The sequence below is a fragment of the Hetaerina americana genome, unplaced genomic scaffold, assembly GCF_022747635.1.
Source record: "Hetaerina americana unplaced genomic scaffold, ioHetAmer1.1.p SCAF_4, whole genome shotgun sequence".
Taxonomy (NCBI): domain Eukaryota; kingdom Metazoa; phylum Arthropoda; class Insecta; order Odonata; family Calopterygidae; genus Hetaerina; species Hetaerina americana.
This window is the reverse complement of record NW_027286985.1, coordinates 30724575-30746133: the sequence shown is the minus strand read 5'-3', so window position 1 is coordinate 30746133 and position 21559 is coordinate 30724575. Positions and strand designations below refer to the sequence as shown.

The following is a 21559-nucleotide window of genomic DNA, read 5'->3' as shown; positions in this document are numbered from 1 at the left end:
GAGCAAATAGTTGCAAGAAACAACAATTAAAAATGTGGGGAGAAAAGGTAGCATTAAATTTGAAGAAACTAGAAAATAAAGATGAAATACAGAGATGCTGGAGACGTAGGAGGATGTGCAATATTGGGCAAGCTAGGGTAGAGGATGAGAGTGGGCTTTTTGGATGGCATGAAGGTTGGTAGAAAGTGCCAATGGATACCAACAATTAAAAAGAATCCTCATCAAGTAACTTATTATGTTAATCTATCAGAATGTTCTGTAAGGAAATAAAGTGAAGGATTTTAAATCCAAGTCAGATTAATGACACCTTGGTATTTTAATGTAATACTTAAAAACCACCTGAAGTTTCACTAATAAGAATAATTTAATCTCACATTTAAAAGTTATGATTCCACATTGAATAAGATTAACAATTTCATAGGAATGCACAAATTATCTAAAGTATGGAATGTAAATACAATTACCATGAGTCCTACGCGGTGCATCCAACTTAAATAAGTTTCTGGAGGTCACTTTAGGGCCATTAACTCTGGTTCTGTTTTGATTCTGGGGAGTCAACTCAAGTGGAAATACATTGTGCATTTCCACTTGAGCACTATGTGGTGAAAGCTCAGCCATTAGCCACAATAGCACGACCATATTTACATTATGTATTTGACTACATCATCTACTACAGTCCCTTCATATCAAAGAACCAGCATCACTGTTTATCATATAGGTTTTTGACCTAGTTTAATCTTTCAAATGCTTCATCAAACATGTCTTCAAACAATAATGATGCAGAAGTTCAGTTAATTTTTTAATTTTCAAAATATACACATACATACGTACAAAAATATTGCCCCCCTCGTATTCACAAGAAAAATCTCAACTTAAGTGTAGAGCCACCCAAGTTACCAAGTACTAGCTGCATGTGTACTCATGAAGTCCATTATTACACATGCTTTCAGTGATTTACACTTATGCAAATACACTCAGCAGTACACAATGACAATAAACACCCAAGTCACCTTCCCAGATGATCTCTTCTAAGATACTAGGTTTGTTTCATATTACAATTTGGTCCTCAAAGGTGGATTCCCTCCGAATGCTTCTGCTACCTTGTACACCTGCTTGTGGACTTCATCATAATGCGGGCTCAAATAATTTTTTACACGGTCCAGCCAACTAGACAGATGCGGGCGGTTGAGTCTTACGTCGTAGCCAGCCATCTCTATCCAAACATAATTGAAATTTAATTAAAATATTGGCTTGTGAATTAGTATACAAGCCACCAACAACCTAAACCATGACATCCTAACAAAAACATATTCAAAATTGGTAATTTTAGGCTTGACCTTTGGGAACTTATCCATTACAGAAAGAAAAATTTCAGCTCTGTTCATTCCAATTAATGTTTTAATCCTACGACCCAGATTTCAATACATAGTACCATCATCAGGTACTTTTTTGACCTTTACCTTCCATATGTATACCTTTGGGTCGTATGGCAACAATATGGGGGCAAAAGATAGAATTGATCTGGGCTCAAATCCAGATCCCTATACAACCAGCTGGATGATGCAGCCAAGAAAGGATGCCTTGGTAGCTTAATTGGCGGAAGCACTCAGCTGGATACAAAGGGATGCGGGCTCGAATCTTGGTCTAGGCAAATGATTTTTATCCTGAGTATTTGTTAGTCAATGAGGAGGAATTCCAAGTGACAAGTGACTCTTCAAAATAGATAAACGAGGGAAGTCCCAGAAGTACCTGGCCTGACTTAGAGATGGCGGTAGTTGTTTCAAAAATATCACTGCATTAGAAAGTATTCAATCTATAAAGCACATGTTTCAAGTTTGAAGATGCTAATTTGTATAGTATTTGTTTGGCAACCATCAATAGTGAACGTTTTCGTGAATTTGTGAAAATGGAGTATATTGGTCTTATTATGTGATACAATACTTTTATTGAAAAGGCCTCAGCCCAACCGATATAAAAGCTGAACTGGATTCTACTAATTATTTGAAGGCATTTCAAAAAGTGCAGTACATCGCATATTAATTGAAAACTTGGACATGAGAAAGCTGTGGGCAAGATGGGTCCCGCGTTTGCTCACACTCGAGCAAAACCAGTGTCCTGAAGATGTTTCAATTGAGTGTTTAGTGAAGTTTCACCGTAACAAAGCAGAATTTTTAAGCCGTTACATAACCATGGATGAAACATGGATCCATCATTTCACGGTCGAGACAAAAGAACAATGAAAACAACGGATTCAAAAGGGAAACCAACTCCAAAGAAGGTGAAAACCATTTCATCTGCAGGCAAGGTCATGGCGTTGGTTTTTTGGGATGCACATGGTATAATTTTTATTGACTATCTTGCTAAAGGAAAACTATCAACGAATAGTATTATTTGAACTTATTGCAGCATTTGAGCAAAGAAATCAAGCAAAAAAGGCCACATTTGGCTAAGAAGAAAGTGTTGTTTCATCAAGACAATGCACAAGCTCACAAATCCGTTATTGCAATGGCCAAAATTCATAAATTTAAATTGCTACCTCATGCACCCAATTCACCAGAGTTAGCCCCCTCGGATTATTTTCTGTTTGCAAACTTGGGAAAATGGCTCGGTGGTCAAAGATTTTCTAACCGGAAAGAAGTGATTTAGACAGTTAGTGGCTATTTTGGGCAGCAAAATAGTTCTTATTATAAAAAGGGTATCAAACCTATTGAACATCACTTGGAAAAGTGAATAGAGCTGAAAGGAGATTATGTTGAAAAATAAATATATTTTTTTCCAAAATGTTTGAGTTTTCTTCGATGGGTCGGGTACTTTTGGGATTACTCGCATGCATACAATCTCAAGTCTGTGTTTGCTTTTCATAAATAATTCGAAAAGTATTTTATTTTGCACACGTGTTAGCCTAGTGGTGACCATTTTTCTGCTGTATGGAGGGTCCCAGATTCAAGTACGTGCATTGACATTGATGAACACTTTCTACTAAGCCCAATCTGTGTGTGTGAGAATATACCTACTTGGGAAAACTCGGACAACATGTGCAAAAGCAGTTAAATACAAATTGGGGTTTTAAAACTCTTCAGGGTGTTTATCATGCCTAATTACATTCTATTACTCAATGAAAATGTCATGATAAAGCAGACAATCCTTCAACCTTACCGTGAGACATTTTATAATATAATAATAATTTATTTTGAAAAATGGTACAATCATATTAAATGTCATCAATATAAATATTACTTAATACACAAACATAAGTTCTTAAATGTGATGAAGATTGTCATAAAAGAATTCATCCAATTAGTAAAGTGGGTGAACAAGTAACCAGGTAATAACCCTTTTCTTGAAACTCTGGATACAGTCCAATTTCAACTGAGTAGACAAATAGTTATACTGTTATATAACTAACTATCTGCCAACTCAGATTATGAAATGAGTTGTAAGTTGATGACCATCTACAATAAGTAGTATTTAGATTCGCTTAAACCCTTGTAGTTATTTTACTCATTTTATTACAGGTCTGACTGATGTGAGTCTTCCAGTTAAGTTTTGCATCAATATAAATTCCTAGCGTTTAAGTTTCAACATCAGTTATTTTTTTAAGACTACATACAACATGCTGGGTTTTTTAAGTATTTAAATGGAAATGATTAATATCAAACCAATCCTTAGCTCGTCTTCATGTGGCACTAGATTGTGCCTTTGCACCTTCTAGATGTTGACATTTTTGTATAAAAGAGTTGTCATCAGCATATAAAACATATTTAGATTTCATATTACAAGGCAAATCATGATGATGAAAACTATTGGACCAAGCACAGAGCCTTGTGGGACACCACATTTTACTTTAAGAGCTGCAAATCAACAGCCATCAAACTCAACCAATTGGTGACCATCATCCAAATATAACTTCATGAGTTTCAGTGTTGCACTGAAACTAAATAAGTTTATGAAATGCACAAAAGAAATGATCCATCCAAAAATCACTTTTCAAACCATTACACTATAATATTCTAGCTTTGATAGGAATATTGAATGTTAACACAGTCAAAGCACAGCCTTACTATGATCACATAGTGTCACGGAGACTGATTCCTTCTCTTCAAATGCATAAATGACATAATTAACTATGGACTCAAGAGCCGTGATTGTAGAGTTCCCAGAGCAAAAGCCATACTGGGATTTGGAAAGCAGACTATTTGACCAAAACAATCACATATTTGATCTTTCATTAAAGCTTCAAAAATTTTACCAAAAACAGGGACTATGAAAATAGGGCAGTGGTTAGTTAAATTATCTTAATCACCTATACTATGCCACTCAGGAGTATTTGATGAAAAATCTCAAGCTGCCAAAAAACAAATTACCACTGAAACTCTGTGATATTCGAAGGATGCATTTATATTCCAAAGACTAGCTTCGCCATGTCATAATTTTACCATTACGTTTCCATGATATCAAATTTTGACAAATTTAGAGCCTAAATTGTACCTCTCACTTACTTGGTTGTTCAACTTCACAGGCCCCTAATATATCTGCGATGGAAATTTCATTACCAGTCAAGTATTTCTTTTCACCATTTTTCAACCAGAATTTCTCAACGTCATCCAAGGACTTTTCCATTCGTTTCCTAAAATCCATTACTCTTTCCTCCTTCGCAGGGATTCCTGTTATGGCTGGTTGCAGGAACTGAAACAGTTATTCTCAAGCTCAACAATCTTTGAGTCGTATAAATGTATGATGCCGAAGCAGTACTCAAGGCGTCGTATAAAAGACAAAGCAAATAAAAATATGATTCAATTATTTACCTTGATTTGAAAATATCTGGCACAGTTAGCACGAATATCCAAATGTTGCCATTCTAAGTATTCGTCCACTACTGCCTGGGATTTGAAGTCCCTGGGATACCAGTGATCTGGTACATCCCTAGTCTGTGACAAGTAGCGTAATATTGCTACGCTAAAATATTTTGCAAAAGAATATAAGATAAAATCCTCTTTGAAAAGAACTACGCGGCGGAAAAGAAAAACACTACCTCTCGGTTAATTTGAAACCATCTTCATCAATGACTGGAACCTTTTGAAAAGGATTTATTCGTGAATAACTTTCGGTAAAGTGCTCCCCTGTAATATATAATACAAAGGCATTATATTCACTCCAACTGTTGCCAAATTCCATTGCTACCAATTGATAATGCGAATTACAGATTTGATCTGGAGGCTTCCACATTTGTTCAAAACCAATGGAAGTCGTATAAAGTTGAATATTTTTTATGTCCCAGTTAAATCCGAAGATAATCATGAAAATGTAAAAACCTTAAACTGAGTCATTACCTTTTCGTAACGCAACCGGACAAGGCTCATATGGTATATTATTTATTTTCAAAAATAAAACCACGGCCCTTGACGGCTGGGACATCAAATCAAAATAAACTTTGAGCATCGTAGGACAATTGTAATAACTCTTGACTTGGAATTGTTTCGAAATAAGACGATTCTCCTGAACAAAATGTTTCACTTTTGCCTATCAAGTCTTGAATTAGCGATTTTTATTTATTTGTTTTTGGGGAAAAGATATTGCTTATCTCTCAACACCCTAACTGTCCTCGTCGTTGCCCATGACGTTGTTCATGTAGGATTTTAATTTGACATAACTTGAGCTTTGCCCGCAGATGGCAGTGGTGTTAGGCATTCGGTGTCGGTATCATGCGGTGAACCGGTTAACCATAAAGTTAGTTACGAATTTACCGCCACTTCTCGTTCAAATCTCGTGAGTGACGTAAAATCGTGAAAGTTTTCCCTCCACTTTTTGCTTGATGTCAAATGTAGTCAACAGAATCTGTACAAGTTCGTGTGTGTTAACTATCAGTCATGGGTGATCATCGAGCTTTAGTCCTTAAGCGACCTGTTGAATATGAGGACGTTGACGCTTTCCGCAAGTGCAGGTCGTTCTATCAAAAAATAGGGGTAAGTTTGAGTATCGTTATTGCGTCTAGGTAAAACTACCATTTAGGCTATTACGTAGTGTAAGGTTTCAGCGGGAATGCTCAGACAGAAATTCGAAAGGACGATGACTTGCTATGCTTAGTGAGTAATTGGTGCTGCTACTGTATAAATCCGGATGTTATTGTAATACCTTTGTTATCTGTAAGAAGATTTTCGTGCTGCATCCTGGGGTGCAGTTGTTTGTTGATTTACGGCATATGTGTTTGCATGAGTGCTGGATGAAGGGATTTTTGCATGAGTGTGTGCGCTGCTGTGGGTGTAATTTTCCATGTTGTTGTTTTGCATGTGGTATTGTTCCTTATTACGGTTGGTGACCTAACACCCCCTGCCACACGCCCTTGCGGCGGCTTGCGGGGTATTATGTAGATGAAGTTGGCTGAGACGAATTTGAATTGTATGATTCTTATTGTTGTATTTTTCTCCCTTAGTTTGTTTTAGATAAATGGGAAGAATCGATTGGTGATATTTGCCCCCGAGTATCAAAGCATGAGGTAAGAAATTTTTTTCTGGCTATAGTTATTTTTTTATTATTGACTTCTTAAAATGGATTGTATTCATCACACCAACTTTTTGTCGGTGTGATTTCTGCTACTTCACATGTATTTCATATGTGGTTGTTAATACAAAGCCAGGGATTATACCACGTAATTGTTCATTTACTAAACGCTGGTTAGGTAACGTTTATTTCCCTCTAAGGAAGTGTAATAAAGTCGCAGTTTGGATGCTTTCTTTTCGTTTCTCTGAGAAAATAAACCAGTAGCGAATTCAGCTGTAACTTTAGTGTTGTATAATATTTTGGAAAATATTAATTAAGTCAGTTATCAACAATTGCTTTCAGTTATCCTGCGCAGAAAAATGTCTTGATGAAACGGAAAAGAAATTATGGAAGTTGGTTGCTTGTCAAATGGCAGGTGCAACTGTTGGAGGTAAGTGAGTAATCTTTTAGAAACTCATTTCTGCATATCATTATTGTTTGTATGCACGATATTATTATATTGACCTTTTTTATTTCATATCTAGGTACTGGACAAAATAATGCAAATGCTCTTACTTCTTCCGATAAGATTCAAGGGCCAGTGAACACACAAATTGAATGTGTTCAAAGGGAAGTTCTTGCCTCTCGGCACTCGCCCGAAGTTAATAATCAAGTGGTTCGTGTGCAGAGATGTGTTCAGGTTCAGAATGTGGCACTGCATAATGTTGAAACAGCTCAACCAAAACTATTATCCATTAATGTGAGTAGCCAAATCTAGATACTTGAACTTCCTAGTAATTAGAGGAGCACATTGAGATTTGTCATTCTTCTGATCGGTGTCTGTATTCTTTATTCAATTCACCCATTGTAAGAGCTTATGAAAAATCTTGGTGAGCCGAAGATCTGAAATATTGTCTTATTTGATTGTTTATGGATGATTCATGTGTGGGTGAAAATTAATCGGTTTTGTTAGTGACCATAATCATAAACTTCAGCCTAAATTTTGGCTTGACATGTGGGTGGGGAGCCCACATTTGTAAGTTCTATGATGCATATGATTCAGTTTCATTTTAGTTGTTTGGGTGCTGCAGCATAAATTGCTGATCAGAAGGGGATTTGAATTCAAATCAGCAAAGTATGTGGCCACATCCTGTTGTTATTTTGAGTTTTTCCGGTGAAAAAGTGTTCCCCTGAGTAATTTCTTTAGCTTATTTCATATGCTTGCTCTGGCCTGGTTAAAGATATTCAAAACCACCATCTATGTTTGGATTTAAAACTTTCAGAAAGTAGATAAGCACAAGGCAATGCACTGCTTCATCCTTTTTTGATGATAGTAAGGAAGAAAGCTCTGTGGTCTCCTAATTTATACGATAATTTTATAGTGCATTAATAAATAGCAGTGGCTCACTCTGGGAAATAAGATATACAGAAGGTAGTAATTATATATCAATGTAGTAGGGTCATTGCATATCAAATCAACCATAGCCAGAAATCCACTTATACCACAATGGCCAAACAAAAGCACTAATCCACGTAGAAATCTATTGTGGAATAGTGACTTGGTCATTATATTCCAATCCCTCCATATCATGTCTGTAGCTGTGCAATTCATTTACCTGAACGAATCTTGCAGATCCTAAATAAATAAATTGAATAATATCTGGCATGATATGGAATCAGAACCTAATGACCCAAAAATAACATTTTTCTGCTTTGTAAAAATTGATATATGGTTTTGATGTGCTACATTATCCTTGGTTACAGAATGAGTGCAAGTGCCATCTTCTGTGCATTTTACTTGGTGCAAAGGAAGTATGGGGGAGAATAGGGGGTGAAGGGAGGGAGGAGTGCACTAAAAGTTCACAATTATAGTCTGGCTTCTGTGTAATTTGGAATTTTGCATATTTCTCAATCTTATGCCAAACCTTCCCAGCCTTCATCCTGCCAAAACTACCTTTCTTCTTCTCTGCACTCCCATTTTCTCCTGGTTAATCATTGTTTATCTGTGTATATGTTTTATCATTGTAGCATGGCATCTGTACTCGTTCTGTTCCTGATGATTAAATAGTCCATTGAATCTTGGTTAGTAATAAATTATCTAGTAGGGAAGTGCTGTTATTCAGCAATTTTCATTAGATGCATGAATTTGTCAAGAAATTAGCCAAATGTTTATATGCCTTTAATTTAGAGGACCTCAACCCTCCCCATGGACTACGAACTTGTCATGTTGGGAGGAGTTGCATGTTGCATTGGCCCAAAGAGCAATGCTAGCAGGGGCAATGATGATGAATAAATTAATACCCGGAAAAAGCACCCAACAGTGATGGGGGTATAAATGTGGTGGTATACAGAGGGGAATGAAAGTGATCTAGAAGAGTATGTTTCTGGAGAGAGGAATGAATGCCCGCTGGTAGAAATGAAATAGTATTGCAGGAGAAATTCATTATTTGTATTTAACACATTTAAGCGCTGCAATCTACTTTGGTAGAAATGAAAAATTTCATTCTCCAATCTAAGAATGTTAAGAATATTGTGCCCATGCTTATTCTAATCCTTGAATAAACCACACGTCCACCAATGTGGTGGCTCCTTGTAACCATTTTTTTTTGCTCTGTAGAGTGATGTACTGTGCTCGTGCAATCCCTGAAAGCGCGACCTCGTTGAACATTACTCAGATTAAAACTAAGAGGGTCATCCGGAAAGTAGTACCCGTTCGTGAAATAAAGACACAAAAGTAAATATTAACAAACATAAAAAATTTTATTTGAAAGAGGATACTTTAAACTACTTCTCAACATAATCTCCAAGCAAATTAAGGCATTTGTCATAACGTGTGACAAGTTTCTGTATTCCTGCTGCATAGTCCTTCACCGCCAGCTCATTGAGATACGCGAGGGACCCATCTTGCACAAATTTTTGCATAATGCAGATGGTGTTTAACAATTTCATGAACAATTGTTCGAGAAACATTGGGAAAATGCTCACAGATGTCATCAATTGTGACGCGCCGATCGTTCCTCACGAATTCGTCAACTGAGCTCACCAGTTGGTCTGTAATGACAGACGGTCTCCCCGAACGCTCATCGTCGTGTGTGTTCCCCCTCCCCATGTTGAAGTTGCGACACCACCGCCGAACAGACGACTCGTCCATTACATTGTCTCCATACACCTCCTTTAATTGGCGATGAATATCACATGGGCGAACGTTTCTTGCATTGAGGAATTTAATCACTGCCCTCACTTCACAACTGGCGGCGTTCTCAATTTTTTTAAACATTGTAAACAATCACAGAAACAACACAGGCAATGCTAGCGTCACGCAACTTGGCTCAGAGAAGGCAGACAAGCCACTGAAGCTATCTGGCCTCGTCCAGCGGCTACTCGCGTCGTCAGCACTTCATGCGGCACGAACGGGTACTACTTTCCGGATGACCCTCGTAGATGCGTACACGATTTCCAGGGTGACAATGTTGTGCGCCAAACAGTCTGCGACATGAACCCAAGCATCTGCCATAAAGAGTCCGAACAAAGAATCCCACTGCATTTACTTTCTGACGGACGAGGGCTCTGCCTGGGTTAAGAGTTTTGTGACCGCCTCCTTCCTGTCGTTATCCCTTACGTCCCGACAAACAAGGGTTCTGCCTGGGTTAAGAGTTTCGTCCCAGTCCCAGGCAATGTTCTGCCATGCTAGTATTGTCCGTTTTCGAGTTGGGTTGTTAAGGGTCTAGCCATCCATGATACTCAATTGCTTTTTGTTGTTTAAATGGTGTAATATGACTGATGTTGTATAATACACGACTGTTTTGGTAAGACTCAGCGTATTTAATGTGACTTCCCGATACCCTTTGTGTCACAGTCGAAACCCCCCTTGCGACAAAGACATGTTTGGCCGGTGGATGGAACATGTCACATTAATTGCAAATATTCCAGTCAAACACAATACAAATGCAATTGGTGTTTGATTGATACAGTCAAAAATAAATAAAAGAATTTATGTTTAGTTTAGACTTAAATGGCAAAAACTTATGGTTAGGGATAAATTTAGGACTAGTGTGGCCAGCTCACAGTTTCATGGGCGCAGATGCTGATTCAGGTCACAATTTAGTTCAAGAAGAATAGTGTTAAAGTTGAGAGAATAAGGAAGGGAATTCATTTAAGTAAATGGAAAGGAAAAGACTAAACTGGGGTGAAAAGGAAGGAGTACCAGGAGGTAGTTAACAAAATTATGAAAGACAGGTGTAATAGAAGAAAATTGGATCAACTGAAACAAGAAGTGAAGGATGCTGTAAAGAAAATGATGAAAACAGTAAATAGCATAGGGTTAAGAAAATAAATTCTTTAGTGATTATAGGAGAAATTAAATAGTATTACGTCTTGGGATGTGTGGGATCAGAACTGAGGGAAAGTATGTTTTTGTATGGCTTAATTTTGTATAACTTCAAAATAAGTATTCACTCAAGTGTCCCTAGTATGATTGCATGGTTTTACCATTTGTCTCTAATTTTCTTCTGTGCTGTGGTGAATAGCTACAGGTATCCGATGTAAGATCCCGAAGTTTGGCAAAGTATTATGAACAGTTTCATGGATATTGTTTGCCAAAATGATCCAAATTTCACACACTATTCAGCCTGATGGCTCTACCCTATAAGCCATCATGCCATAAGTAATTCTTATGGGCTTTTCTATTGTTTTAGTCCCTATGACCATTTTTCATACTTATCAATCTTATACTAAACATTAAAACTAATGCATTTTTTTATTAGTATTCTTGACCCATTTTCAAAATGTTTAAGAATCTATATTCGATTATTATGTGGATTGCAGACTCGATTGGGGGCTAATTAATTCATTTAATCTATAAATTCTATTTTAGCTCAGTAACTTTCTAACCTATTACTTCCCATAAGACACATTTTATTTTGGCAAATTAATCTTTTAATGACTTATTAAAAAATTTCAAATCTTTGTTATAAGGTTCCCTGTGGTTATGTTTAGTACTTTGCTAATTGTATGTTACTTTGTTTCTTGTCCAGAGTAATCCGCAAGTGTTAAATTTGCTGGTGAATTGGTTCATAACCCCAAGTGAGAATGGTGTCCATTTGGAAGGAATGCTGCTCAAGTAAGATATTCATTAATTGTGGTAATGTGCTATATATGTATAATTTCATGTGAGGAAATCTTTTGATTCACCTATCACTAATCATAGTAGTTTCAGGTTTAACTTTGTGGAATTCCTTCATGTGAAGGGTAAAAAATAAACTTTACACTTCCACAATAAAGATTTAATATTTCACGACCATGGTTTCGATGCTGCACATCATCATCAGGTGATGATGAAATCACGGTTGCGAAATATTAAATCTTTATTGTGGAAGTGTAAAGTTTATTTTTTACCTTCATCTATCAATAATCAAATTGAAATTAAAAATATAATAGTAGTGGCAAATATTTCTATTTAAAAAATACTTACAACAGGGTATCGCCAGAAGTTCCAATTATTATTAAAAAAATGATCAAGATACAAACTTAATTTTTGTTGATAATTCTTAAGATTCTCTACATAGTCACCATACAGAGTTATACATTCTATCAGCGTTCCTTGATCCTTTGAAGGCTATGTAGAACTCCACAGAATGCATCAGAAACACATTCCGTTTCTTGAATTACATCATGTTTGTTGTCAATCTCTGACCCCTCAATTGTTTTTTGAGTTCTGGGAATAAGAAATAGTCACAGGGCGATCAGGAAAATGGGGCGTATGTGGGAAAATTTCAAAACTACGTCGCTTATTCTTCTACAGCCCTTTGAGATGAGTGAGCAGGTGCAGGTAAGAAGACTGATGCCTTTGGTGATCATTTTAATCCTTTATTTTCAGAGCATCGCATAATTTTTTCAGCAGTGTGCAGTAGTAGGCACCAGTAATGATGTAGTGATCCTTCCCCCCATAGTCTGTTAAGATGACTCAACAACAGTCCTAAAAAATAGACATCATGACCTTCCCTGCCTACTTCTCTGCCTTAGCCTTCTTGGAGGAGATGAGTCGCTGTGCTACCACTCCTTGCTCTTCTCTTTGGTCCCTGGTCCAATCATATTGGTAGATCCAAGATTATTCCATTGTACCAAAAGAATCACCATCTTCTAACTCCAAAAGATTAAACATCTCCCTTGATGGGTTGCACCATATATTTGCTTCTGAAAAGGGATCAGTAATTGTCGAACCCAGAATGCTGATACTTTGTGGCATATGCAGTTCTTCTTGAATAATTTTCCACGCATTGCTGCAATTAACATCAATCACATTCATGATCATTTGGATGGTCACTCATTGGAATAATAGGTTAAATTTCTCTGTTTTCAATCACTGTGGCAGTATCGTCCAACAGTGATGATCTTCCACTTCTTGTGTTGTCTGCAAGTGATATGCAGCCAATTGGATTATTTCATGTCAAAACAGTGTCATATGATATGCTATAATTTCCATGAAAGGCCAGCATTTCATGGATTTGCCAGCCACTGAAACCTTTCAAATGAAGGCACTTAATCACCCTGCGAGCATCTATCTTTTCCATTCTGCAGGTTACCTCAATCCATGGCTTCCTGACATTGAAAAAAATTTAACTCAACATTAATACAACATAGCTGTAACTATAACCAAAAGAAAAATTGCAATTTCGCAAACTCCAATTGATGTTTAAATCTTTCAAACTGGGTTTCAATGCCTAGTATTATCTTCAGGTACATTTTCAAGCTTTGATTTGGTGATGGGACAAAGGTGATACGGCAAAAGAAAGTATTTTGAGATTGGAGAGGAGTATGGTGGGGAAGGGATTTTGGAGGAAAAAGGTTTTGAATGTCCCATAAAATTGGTAAGGCATGTTACGTTGTCTTCTTACATTACATTGTCCTCTTCATAATAATTTTTCTTAGAGGACAATGTAATGTTAAGCTGAAAGAGGGCAATGTGATATGTTTTTCCAATTTTATGTAATGTCCAAAATATTTTTTCTAAAATGTGAATCCCCTGATCTTCTTGGAACTTGAACTACGTAGTGATTGATTGTTTATTTTTATTCAGTGCTCAGATGTCTTTAGATCTAAAACCTTTCATGAATACTTTGCTTTAATTATTAAGAAAAGGCAGACTTAAATATTTAATTCTAAATTACTCTGAATAGGTGTTGGATGTTTACAATCCACTTTACATTAGGCAAAATCATTAACATCTATGGTTGTTGGCAAGGAAAAAATGAAAAAAAATCTATATACATAGTCTATTTCCTTGGGTACCCTTTCAATTAAATATGACGTTTCAATTGTGTTAACTTTACTGGTTTGTGAGTTCATTTTACTAAGTAGTCTTTATCTATGTTGCTTGAGAAAAGTGGTGATGTTTGCGATTACTGATGTTCTAATGCATAGTTGATTAGTTTCTGTGCTTGAAAATTCTCATGTATCACAAGTATCATAAAAGAACTTTGGTAATAGTGATTCATACATATTGATATACGGTAGCTAAATAAAAAAAACACAGTAATCAACCCAAAGGTCGGTTTGGTTGGTGATGGTAGAGTTCACACAGTACTAAGTCTGATGGTGTGTGAAATTCACACATCAGGGTAGGGGGGCCAGTTACTTTCCCGGTGCCGGTTATGGTTTCCCAGGAAGATCTGGTACCCGAAAAATTATATAGCTTGGGTGGAGTTGCAGGTGCCGAGAGACTTGCCTGGGAATCGAAGCTGGGACCCTCCGGTCAATAATCCAACATTCTACCCCCTGGACTACCGCGACCCACAGTAACTAAATATGTATTCATATTAACGAATACCTATCTAATGTTCATTTTACTTTGATAAGATAGTCTGCACTCTTAGAAATGCAAAATGTATAGGTTTAATCAGTTTTTGGAATAATGTTGACTAATCGGGACTTAGATGACTTACTTTGCATATTTTTACCATGTAATTTCCAAGTATCATGCTATACACCAAAGTTTCAATTACAAACACATCAGAGATTACTCCTAAAGAAACTTACATTCAGTAAATTTAAAAATTAAAACTCTTATTTCAAAATCACTCCTGGCTGACCAGTGTAGAATCATGATAATCTTAATGGTCTGTTGAGACATTCTAATCTAGTTTTAAACCAGGAAATATTTTTTGTTTTTTTAGTTATTCTTCCAAAGAACATTGTGATTAGGGAAGTGAATGTGTTATATTAACTAAAATGTTCATGTTGGCAGCAGTTCTGTATTTTTATGGCTGTAATACTGAATTTTTTACTTTAACTCGAAATATTACATTTTTCTTCTCATTTGTCCCATTGGCCAAATCATCCAACATGGGTTCCTTTACCCGTTGTTAAATTATGAGAGAATCATAGAATTAAATTACAAGATACGCAGCAGAATTTTACTTCTGTTTTCCAAGATTATTCGGGTCTCCCACCGGGTCCACGTTCGTAGGTTTGCCGACGTTTCGATGGCCGAGTTGTCCATCGTCTTCAGATGCCCTGAAGACGATTGACGACTCGGCCATCGAAACGTCGGCAAACCTACGAACGTGGACCCGGTGGGAGACCCGAATAATCTTGGAAAACATTATTCGCCGGGAAAGTACCAGATCATTCTTCAGAATTTTACTTCTTTGCCTCAATCACTGTATTCAATAAAGAAAATTTATTCCAAATCTTGGGAATTGTTTCCATAACTTGAGATATACCATATTTTCTTAATACATTATACAAAGTCTTTCTTTACCTGCAGGACTATCTTGAGAACTAGATTCCAAAATTCAGCCTGTGCTTCATTGACCAACTTATTAAAAACCTACTTAAGAGGAATATGGAAGGTATAATTTTGTATGTGGATCTCAAAATTTGTAGTGACTAGGTACCTTTAGGAATGCACAAGTTGTTTCTAAGCTTAAATCTTTGGCAGTCTTACGTGATGGAATTTCACTGAGAGACCCAAAAACTGTGAAGCATATCAAAGCTGTATTTTTTATACCAATGTTTAAAACCCATCTGAAGTCAAAATGTTATTGAGTCTGCAAGTTACCTTTTAGTTTCAAATACTCGTCTTTTCTTCATCATTGTTTACACTCATGTATTAGATATTTTTGATATTTAGAAGTTGTATGTTCAATATTCAAGTTGATGTTGGAAGTATAGACTTAGGATATTACATTCCTCATCCAAAATAAGTGAAGTAATCCGTGCAATGATGACAGAATCCAGGAAAACTTTGCCATAAAGCAGATAGTTACTATGTACCAAATGAAAAGTGAATCACCTCTTTGTATTTTTTATTCTCACGGAGAGGCCTAAATGTTTTCTTTTTTTTACCTTGATAGAGCTTACCTTTCAAAATTATTTAGTGTGTGCTTTTTCACATAATGTCAGTTGTAATGTATAATCCCCTTTCATGTGTTATATCTAATTTATTTTTGCTTTGCAGTGAAGGTCATTGGAAAACCTCTGCAATTGCTGTCCGTGTGGGACCCAACACATTGAAAACTTTATCGGGTACTACATATAACATAAGTGGGCAGATGTGTCGTCCAGAAGGTATATATATGTCTAAAAGTGAAATAACATGATTGTGAAAATAAGTATAGTTCTTGGCTTAAGTATTTAACCACTAGTTTGTTTAGAAGGAGAAAAGGACAGAATCAGTGTGCCGACATTTGTGAGTGAACTCACTCTATTTGAAAAGCATTTAATGGTAATATGCAGTGTTACTATTTGACCCAGGAGATGTCCCATTTCTGCTCTTGGGATAAGTGGAAATGAACTTGAATTGTAAATTTCCGTGGCATGGTCATTTGATTGAAAAGGAAATGCATCTGCATTGTATTCACTCTGACCACTGTTGAAGGAGTGGCAACATCATGCCAATGCAATATAATGAAAGTGAATGTACATGACTTTTGAATACATTTCATTGTTAGTAAATGAATTTAATTTCCATGTTCATGTTTAGACTTTGCACCATGGATCTTTTGTAGTTAAAAGAAGTTCACTAAGTATTGTGGGAGCTGGGCTCGATTTGTTCTGTGAAAGTTTTAATTGTATAGTTCTGTAAAATAGAGGTTTTACAGTATTAAGTTGGCTCTTGTCATTGTCGCCAAACATACTTAAATATAAATGAAATTCCATATAATTAGGATTCTTTTTATGTTTTGCGTAATCATTGGGGAATGCTGGTTATAGTTTCTGTGTTTGAAAGTTATTTATTATGCATATGTATTGCAGGTGAGAACATACCTGATTTTGTGTACGAAAAATTTTGCCACGGATTCCCCAGCAACTGGCGGGAGGTTGTGCAGGAATGGATTGCACTGATAGAGAAAGAAAGAAGTGAGTGTAGTTTAACTTGTTCTTGTTGACATTTCATTGGGATTCAAATGGAGATAATCATTTTAGTTCCTTTATTAAGTCATATGACTATGTTGTGGATATTCATTTGCTCATGATTTCCATTTAGTGGCTGAAATCCAGCAAAATCTTGGTGTGTTGGCAGAAAAGGGTCCAGCAGGAGTTCAGAATCCAGTGAAATGTCAAGGAGCTCCCAGTAACAAAGCACATGAAAAAAATTTAGATAATGAAGAGATTAAAATGCCTCCACCCACTCAGCCCTTACATAACCTGAAGAGAAATCAGAGTAAGGAAAACATCATGGTACCAAGAGCACCCTCTCTAATGGGGAGAGGTCACCCAGCAGATAAGGTGATTATGTTCGACTCGCAAAGAAATTAAATTCTATGACCATTTTAAGTTCTAAGGTCTACATTTTTTCTGTGAAACTGCATAATCGTAAGTTGACTTTCCTATTACTTTTCATTATTATCTCTGTGTACGCAAGCAGATTTTTCACAATGTTGGTTTAATGATTTCATGGTCACTGAAAATGCTTCTACAGACGTTCCTTTTGCCCCATGGAAAAATCTGTTGATCTGTCAGAGAGGTATCTTACAATCTTTCTTGGCTTCATTGTCGCATGTGATTTTGCACAGCTGTTCTTTACACTAAATCATGTCATTTTAAGATAGAAAACGCTTTCACTATTGGCAGCTGTATGAACCCTATGTAATGTACAGTGCAGCCATATTTGTCTTACATTCATAAAGAATGACAGCATTCATTAATCTCAATCACATCTTTCTATCATCATCATCATCTTGTGACTAAAAAAATTGGGAGGCATTGGATTTTGGATGCATCTTTTCATATAGTTTGATAATTGTGTGGCCAATAATTGAATTCATGTTTTAAGTGTCAACAACATCCTTGTTATAGTCCTTACTTTGTATACTTCTAATGGAATTGTAGTCGGCCTAATGCTTCCCTTATGTGTATAAGAAATGATTGAAGACCCTAGTTGATTTGTCCCTTTTAGCAAATATCACTGTAAAATTACTGGCATAAATTACCAATGTTATTATGTTTCTCAGTCTGACTCCTCACATGAGTGTTTTTGTCTTACTTGTGCTGTGAAGTAACGTGTAGTAAAAAAAAGTCTAAATGGTATTTTTGTCTAAAATATGTTATCAAAGAATTTTGCAAATACAGTTAAACACTATGAATGCATTGCTGAGTAACTAAAAATGACTATTAGTTGATTAGGTATAAATTTTTTTGGCGAGTACATTCATTCCCCACTCAGAAGGTCTCTCCGCTCTCAAATACTACCTCTCCCAATGCCCTAAGCGTCACATACCCAGCACTGAATTCCTCCTATACAATAAATTCTACTCAGAATTCTATTTATGAAGATATTTAGATCTCCAGGAATACATGACTTCATAATTCTAATTATATATATATTTCAATCATAGAATTGGTTGGTTAGGTCTTAATTCTTTCTTTTCTAAGGCTAACTCCTTTAGGCCCTGGTAACTTTATAAGGTTTTGCTTCCGATGTTCTCTCTCCTAAGTTTGTAAAAAATGGTTTCTTTAATTTGCTTGCATGATTTATTTAGGTCCCTTTCGTGAGACTTTCAACCGATATTTTTTCAACGCATTTGTGAAACTACCGGCATCAGTACACTCAGATTGCCTAGTGATGGAAAAATATATGGAGTTGCTGGCAGTGTAGGATAAAATGTTGTTACAATGTAACAATTTCAGAGCAAAAATCATTCGCCTTGACCAGGAATCGCACCCGAATCCCTTATGTTCGGCCGAGTGCTTGAGCCAGTTAAGCTTGTCAGGTGTGTTAGCTTTAGCAAATTCCAATAAACTGCAGAATATGCTGCAATTGATGACTGAAATTGTTGCATTGTAATGCACACGTAGCAGATGACTCCGTTAAAAGTTATTGTCGTGGCATCTCCTGCAGTTTATTGGAATTTAAAAAAAATATTTTTTATGATTTTTCCAAATAATTTTTTCCCTGATATAATTCCTGAAAAAAAGTTTTTTTTTCCAAGGTGTTAATGGAGTTAGGCCAGACTTCAGTGTATTGTTTTGGAAATAAGTAAATCATTGTTAAATATAAAGGTGCACAACCCAACTCTAAACTATTATTGTAATGACCCTGAATGTTGGTTTTGATTTTGTGAGAGCAGTGTTAGTTCCTATTCCGAAAAGCTGACCAAGCTTTAGTTTGTCAGTCAGCCAAGGGGTTGCAAGCATTAATGGGATGAGAATCAATAGAAATAAAACAAATATTATGTGATTTTTTGACAGAAATGGCCAAGGTAAACATTAAAATAGGAGGGCAAAAAATAGAGCAGGTAGAACAGTTTACGTATCTCGGTAGTGTTTTGGACCTACGCGGTCAATGTAGTAGGGACGTAAGGAGAAGAATTGTGCTAGGCAAAGAGGCTTTCACAAGGAGTGAGTGAATGGCTGGGACTTAAGCAAGGATGTTAAGAAAAGACTCATTTGAACTTTGATATGTTGGCTAGTTATGTACGGCACGGAAACGTGGTCACTGAAGCAGGATGATAAAGTAGATCGGAGGCTTTTGAAATGTGGGTGTGGAGAAGAATGAAGGTGGTGGAATGAACCAAAAGGAAAACAAATGAGGAAATACTAGGTATGCTGGGCGAGGAGAAGGGTTTGTTAGGAGAAATCATAAGGCGGCAGGGAAAATGGACAAAGGGAATATTGGTCAGTCGTAGGATGTTGAAGACTGTAATAGAGGGGAGAATGTGGCAGGAACAGGATAGGGATGTTGGATGGGATGAAGGGAGGAAGTACACAGAGATGAAGAAGAAATTGATGTAGAGTAGGTTGCTGGATTGCGTTTTGTTAGGAGTCCCAAAATATTTATTTGGTCGTTGTGTCCATCCAAAACCTACCTTAATCGGTAAGTTACTTACTTAATAAGTTGGTTTTGACAGGTATCTCACCTAGTAATAAGCCCTATTTTGTATGAAAGTCACTATTGAGCTTGTTTACTACAAGTAAAGATATTACTAAATCACGCCTTAGATTTTAACCGAAGAAAAAAAGTATAACCAGAAGTGCTGACTGGATTTGAACCTGGTAGCTGAACACTCTTAACCTAACATGGCCCAGCAGTTTTTCACATTCTATTTTCAAGTCTTGTGTATCAATGGCTGTCAGAGATGTATTGTTAAACAATGCATAGTGATTGAAGTGTTAGTGAACAAGTACATGAGGCAATTCATGTTCAACAAGTTTTCTTACACTCCTGTGGCGATTTCTTGTGTAAAGAATTCATTTGATCTCTTTTAAGTAAGATATTGAATCAACTTAATTTGCAATCAATCAAGTTCATATGCATGCATAATAATCATTAGCGTTGCATTTAGTAAATGAAAGTTGGATTTTTTCATTGCCATTGTTTAACAAATTATGTTGTATTAATTTTTATTTTATGTTTTATAATGATTCATCTCCTTTTCACCAGGCTCAAGTCGGCAATGAAGGAAAGAAGTCCAGTTCCTCATTGGAAAGGAGATGTTCAAAGAGGGTTCTAATGAGGTCAATATCGGATTTGTCCTTGAACGGAAGTGTGGCAAGTGAGGTGGGATATTTTTTTCTCCTCAGCCATGTTTGCTTTGCGGCCAATGTCATGCATGACCACCTTGTAACATGCAGGGTACAATGTAGACTTGGAAATTCCTTCCGTAAAGCAATACAATCTTCCTGAATAATGAGATAAATAAATTTTATTGGTCCCAGGACTTTACAAAGTAAAATATAGGATGAGTCAGAAAACAAATTTGTTTCAGAGTTCCGGAGGCTCCATAAACTCTTCCACACTATAATAGCATTTGCAGAGGTGGTTAGGTTGCAGAGGGTTAGACTGCGTTAGAGACAATTATTGCTCAACGTTCCTCTCCCGTTGCAGGGAGTGTCTTCAGGAGAGAAGTCTTCGCTCCTGAAGACACTCCCTGCAACGGGAGAGAAACGTTGAGCTAAAAATGTCTCTCACGCAGTCTAACCCGAGAACCACCTCTGCATCTCTCAACAGCTGCGAAAGCCTCCAATCTATAATAGCATTTATCTATTAGAAAATGCTTGTGATATTTCTTAAATGTTGTACCCCGCTAGAAGGAACAGATCTTATACCTGGTGGCAGACAGTTGGAAATTTTGATGGCCACATGAAAGCGACCCTTATTGTGCATAGCAGAAGTGGCAAAACCTTTTAATGAGTAATTCTTTTATCAGAGGGACGGGCACCTTGTAGGGATTGTGCATCCCATTTTTAATTTTGTTTACAAAAGTAACCTTCTTTTGATTTTTGATGGCAATAGATTCTGGATTACTTTTTATACCGTTGAGTTCTTTCTTCAAGTACTTACTGTCAGCAGCCATGTTGCTTAGCGATATCTTGCAGGAAAAGCATTTCCTGTGTATTTCACAGTCTTAAAATGAAGCTTTTAATGATTATTCTTTAAGCCCTGTATATTAACTGTGAGATATTCGTGGAGACTGGTCACACAAAATGAACTTTTCATTAATTTTGATTGAATTTTTGCAAAAGCCATATTTTTGTGTTTTACATTCAGGTGCCATTTTGAGTAAATGTCTCTAGAAAATGAAATGAAAATGAAAAAATTTTAGGGTTACCAATATGACTAATTCCAGCGTTTAAGCTGCTG

The 21559-nt window shown here is 36.5% G+C and overlaps 2 protein-coding genes across 2 annotated transcripts; one reads left to right on the top strand and one right to left on the bottom strand.

The window, feature by feature from the left end:
* Positions 1-786: 786 nt before the first annotated feature.
* On the bottom strand, positions 787-5613 carry GstT3 (Glutathione S transferase T3). The gene is made up of 5 exons (XM_071589790.1): positions 5331-5613; positions 5033-5120; positions 4806-4956; positions 4500-4686; positions 787-1213 (listed from the first exon to the last, which is right to left on the bottom strand). The coding sequence occupies exons 1-5, from the start codon at positions 5437-5439 to the stop codon at positions 1053-1055; spliced, it is 696 nt and encodes a 231-aa protein (XP_071445891.1). The 5' UTR covers positions 5440-5613; the 3' UTR covers positions 787-1052.
* Positions 5614-5848: 235 nt separating this feature from the next.
* Positions 5849-20376, top strand: LOC139692149 (uncharacterized). Its single transcript, XM_071590205.1, has 9 exons — positions 5849-5963; positions 6431-6493; positions 6841-6928; positions 7023-7237; positions 11511-11596; positions 15935-16044; positions 16732-16836; positions 16964-17140; positions 20360-20376. Exons 1-9 carry the CDS (start codon positions 5868-5870, stop codon positions 20374-20376), a joined length of 957 nt encoding a protein of 318 aa, XP_071446306.1. The 5' UTR covers positions 5849-5867.
* The last annotated feature ends 1183 nt before the right edge of the window (positions 20377-21559 follow it).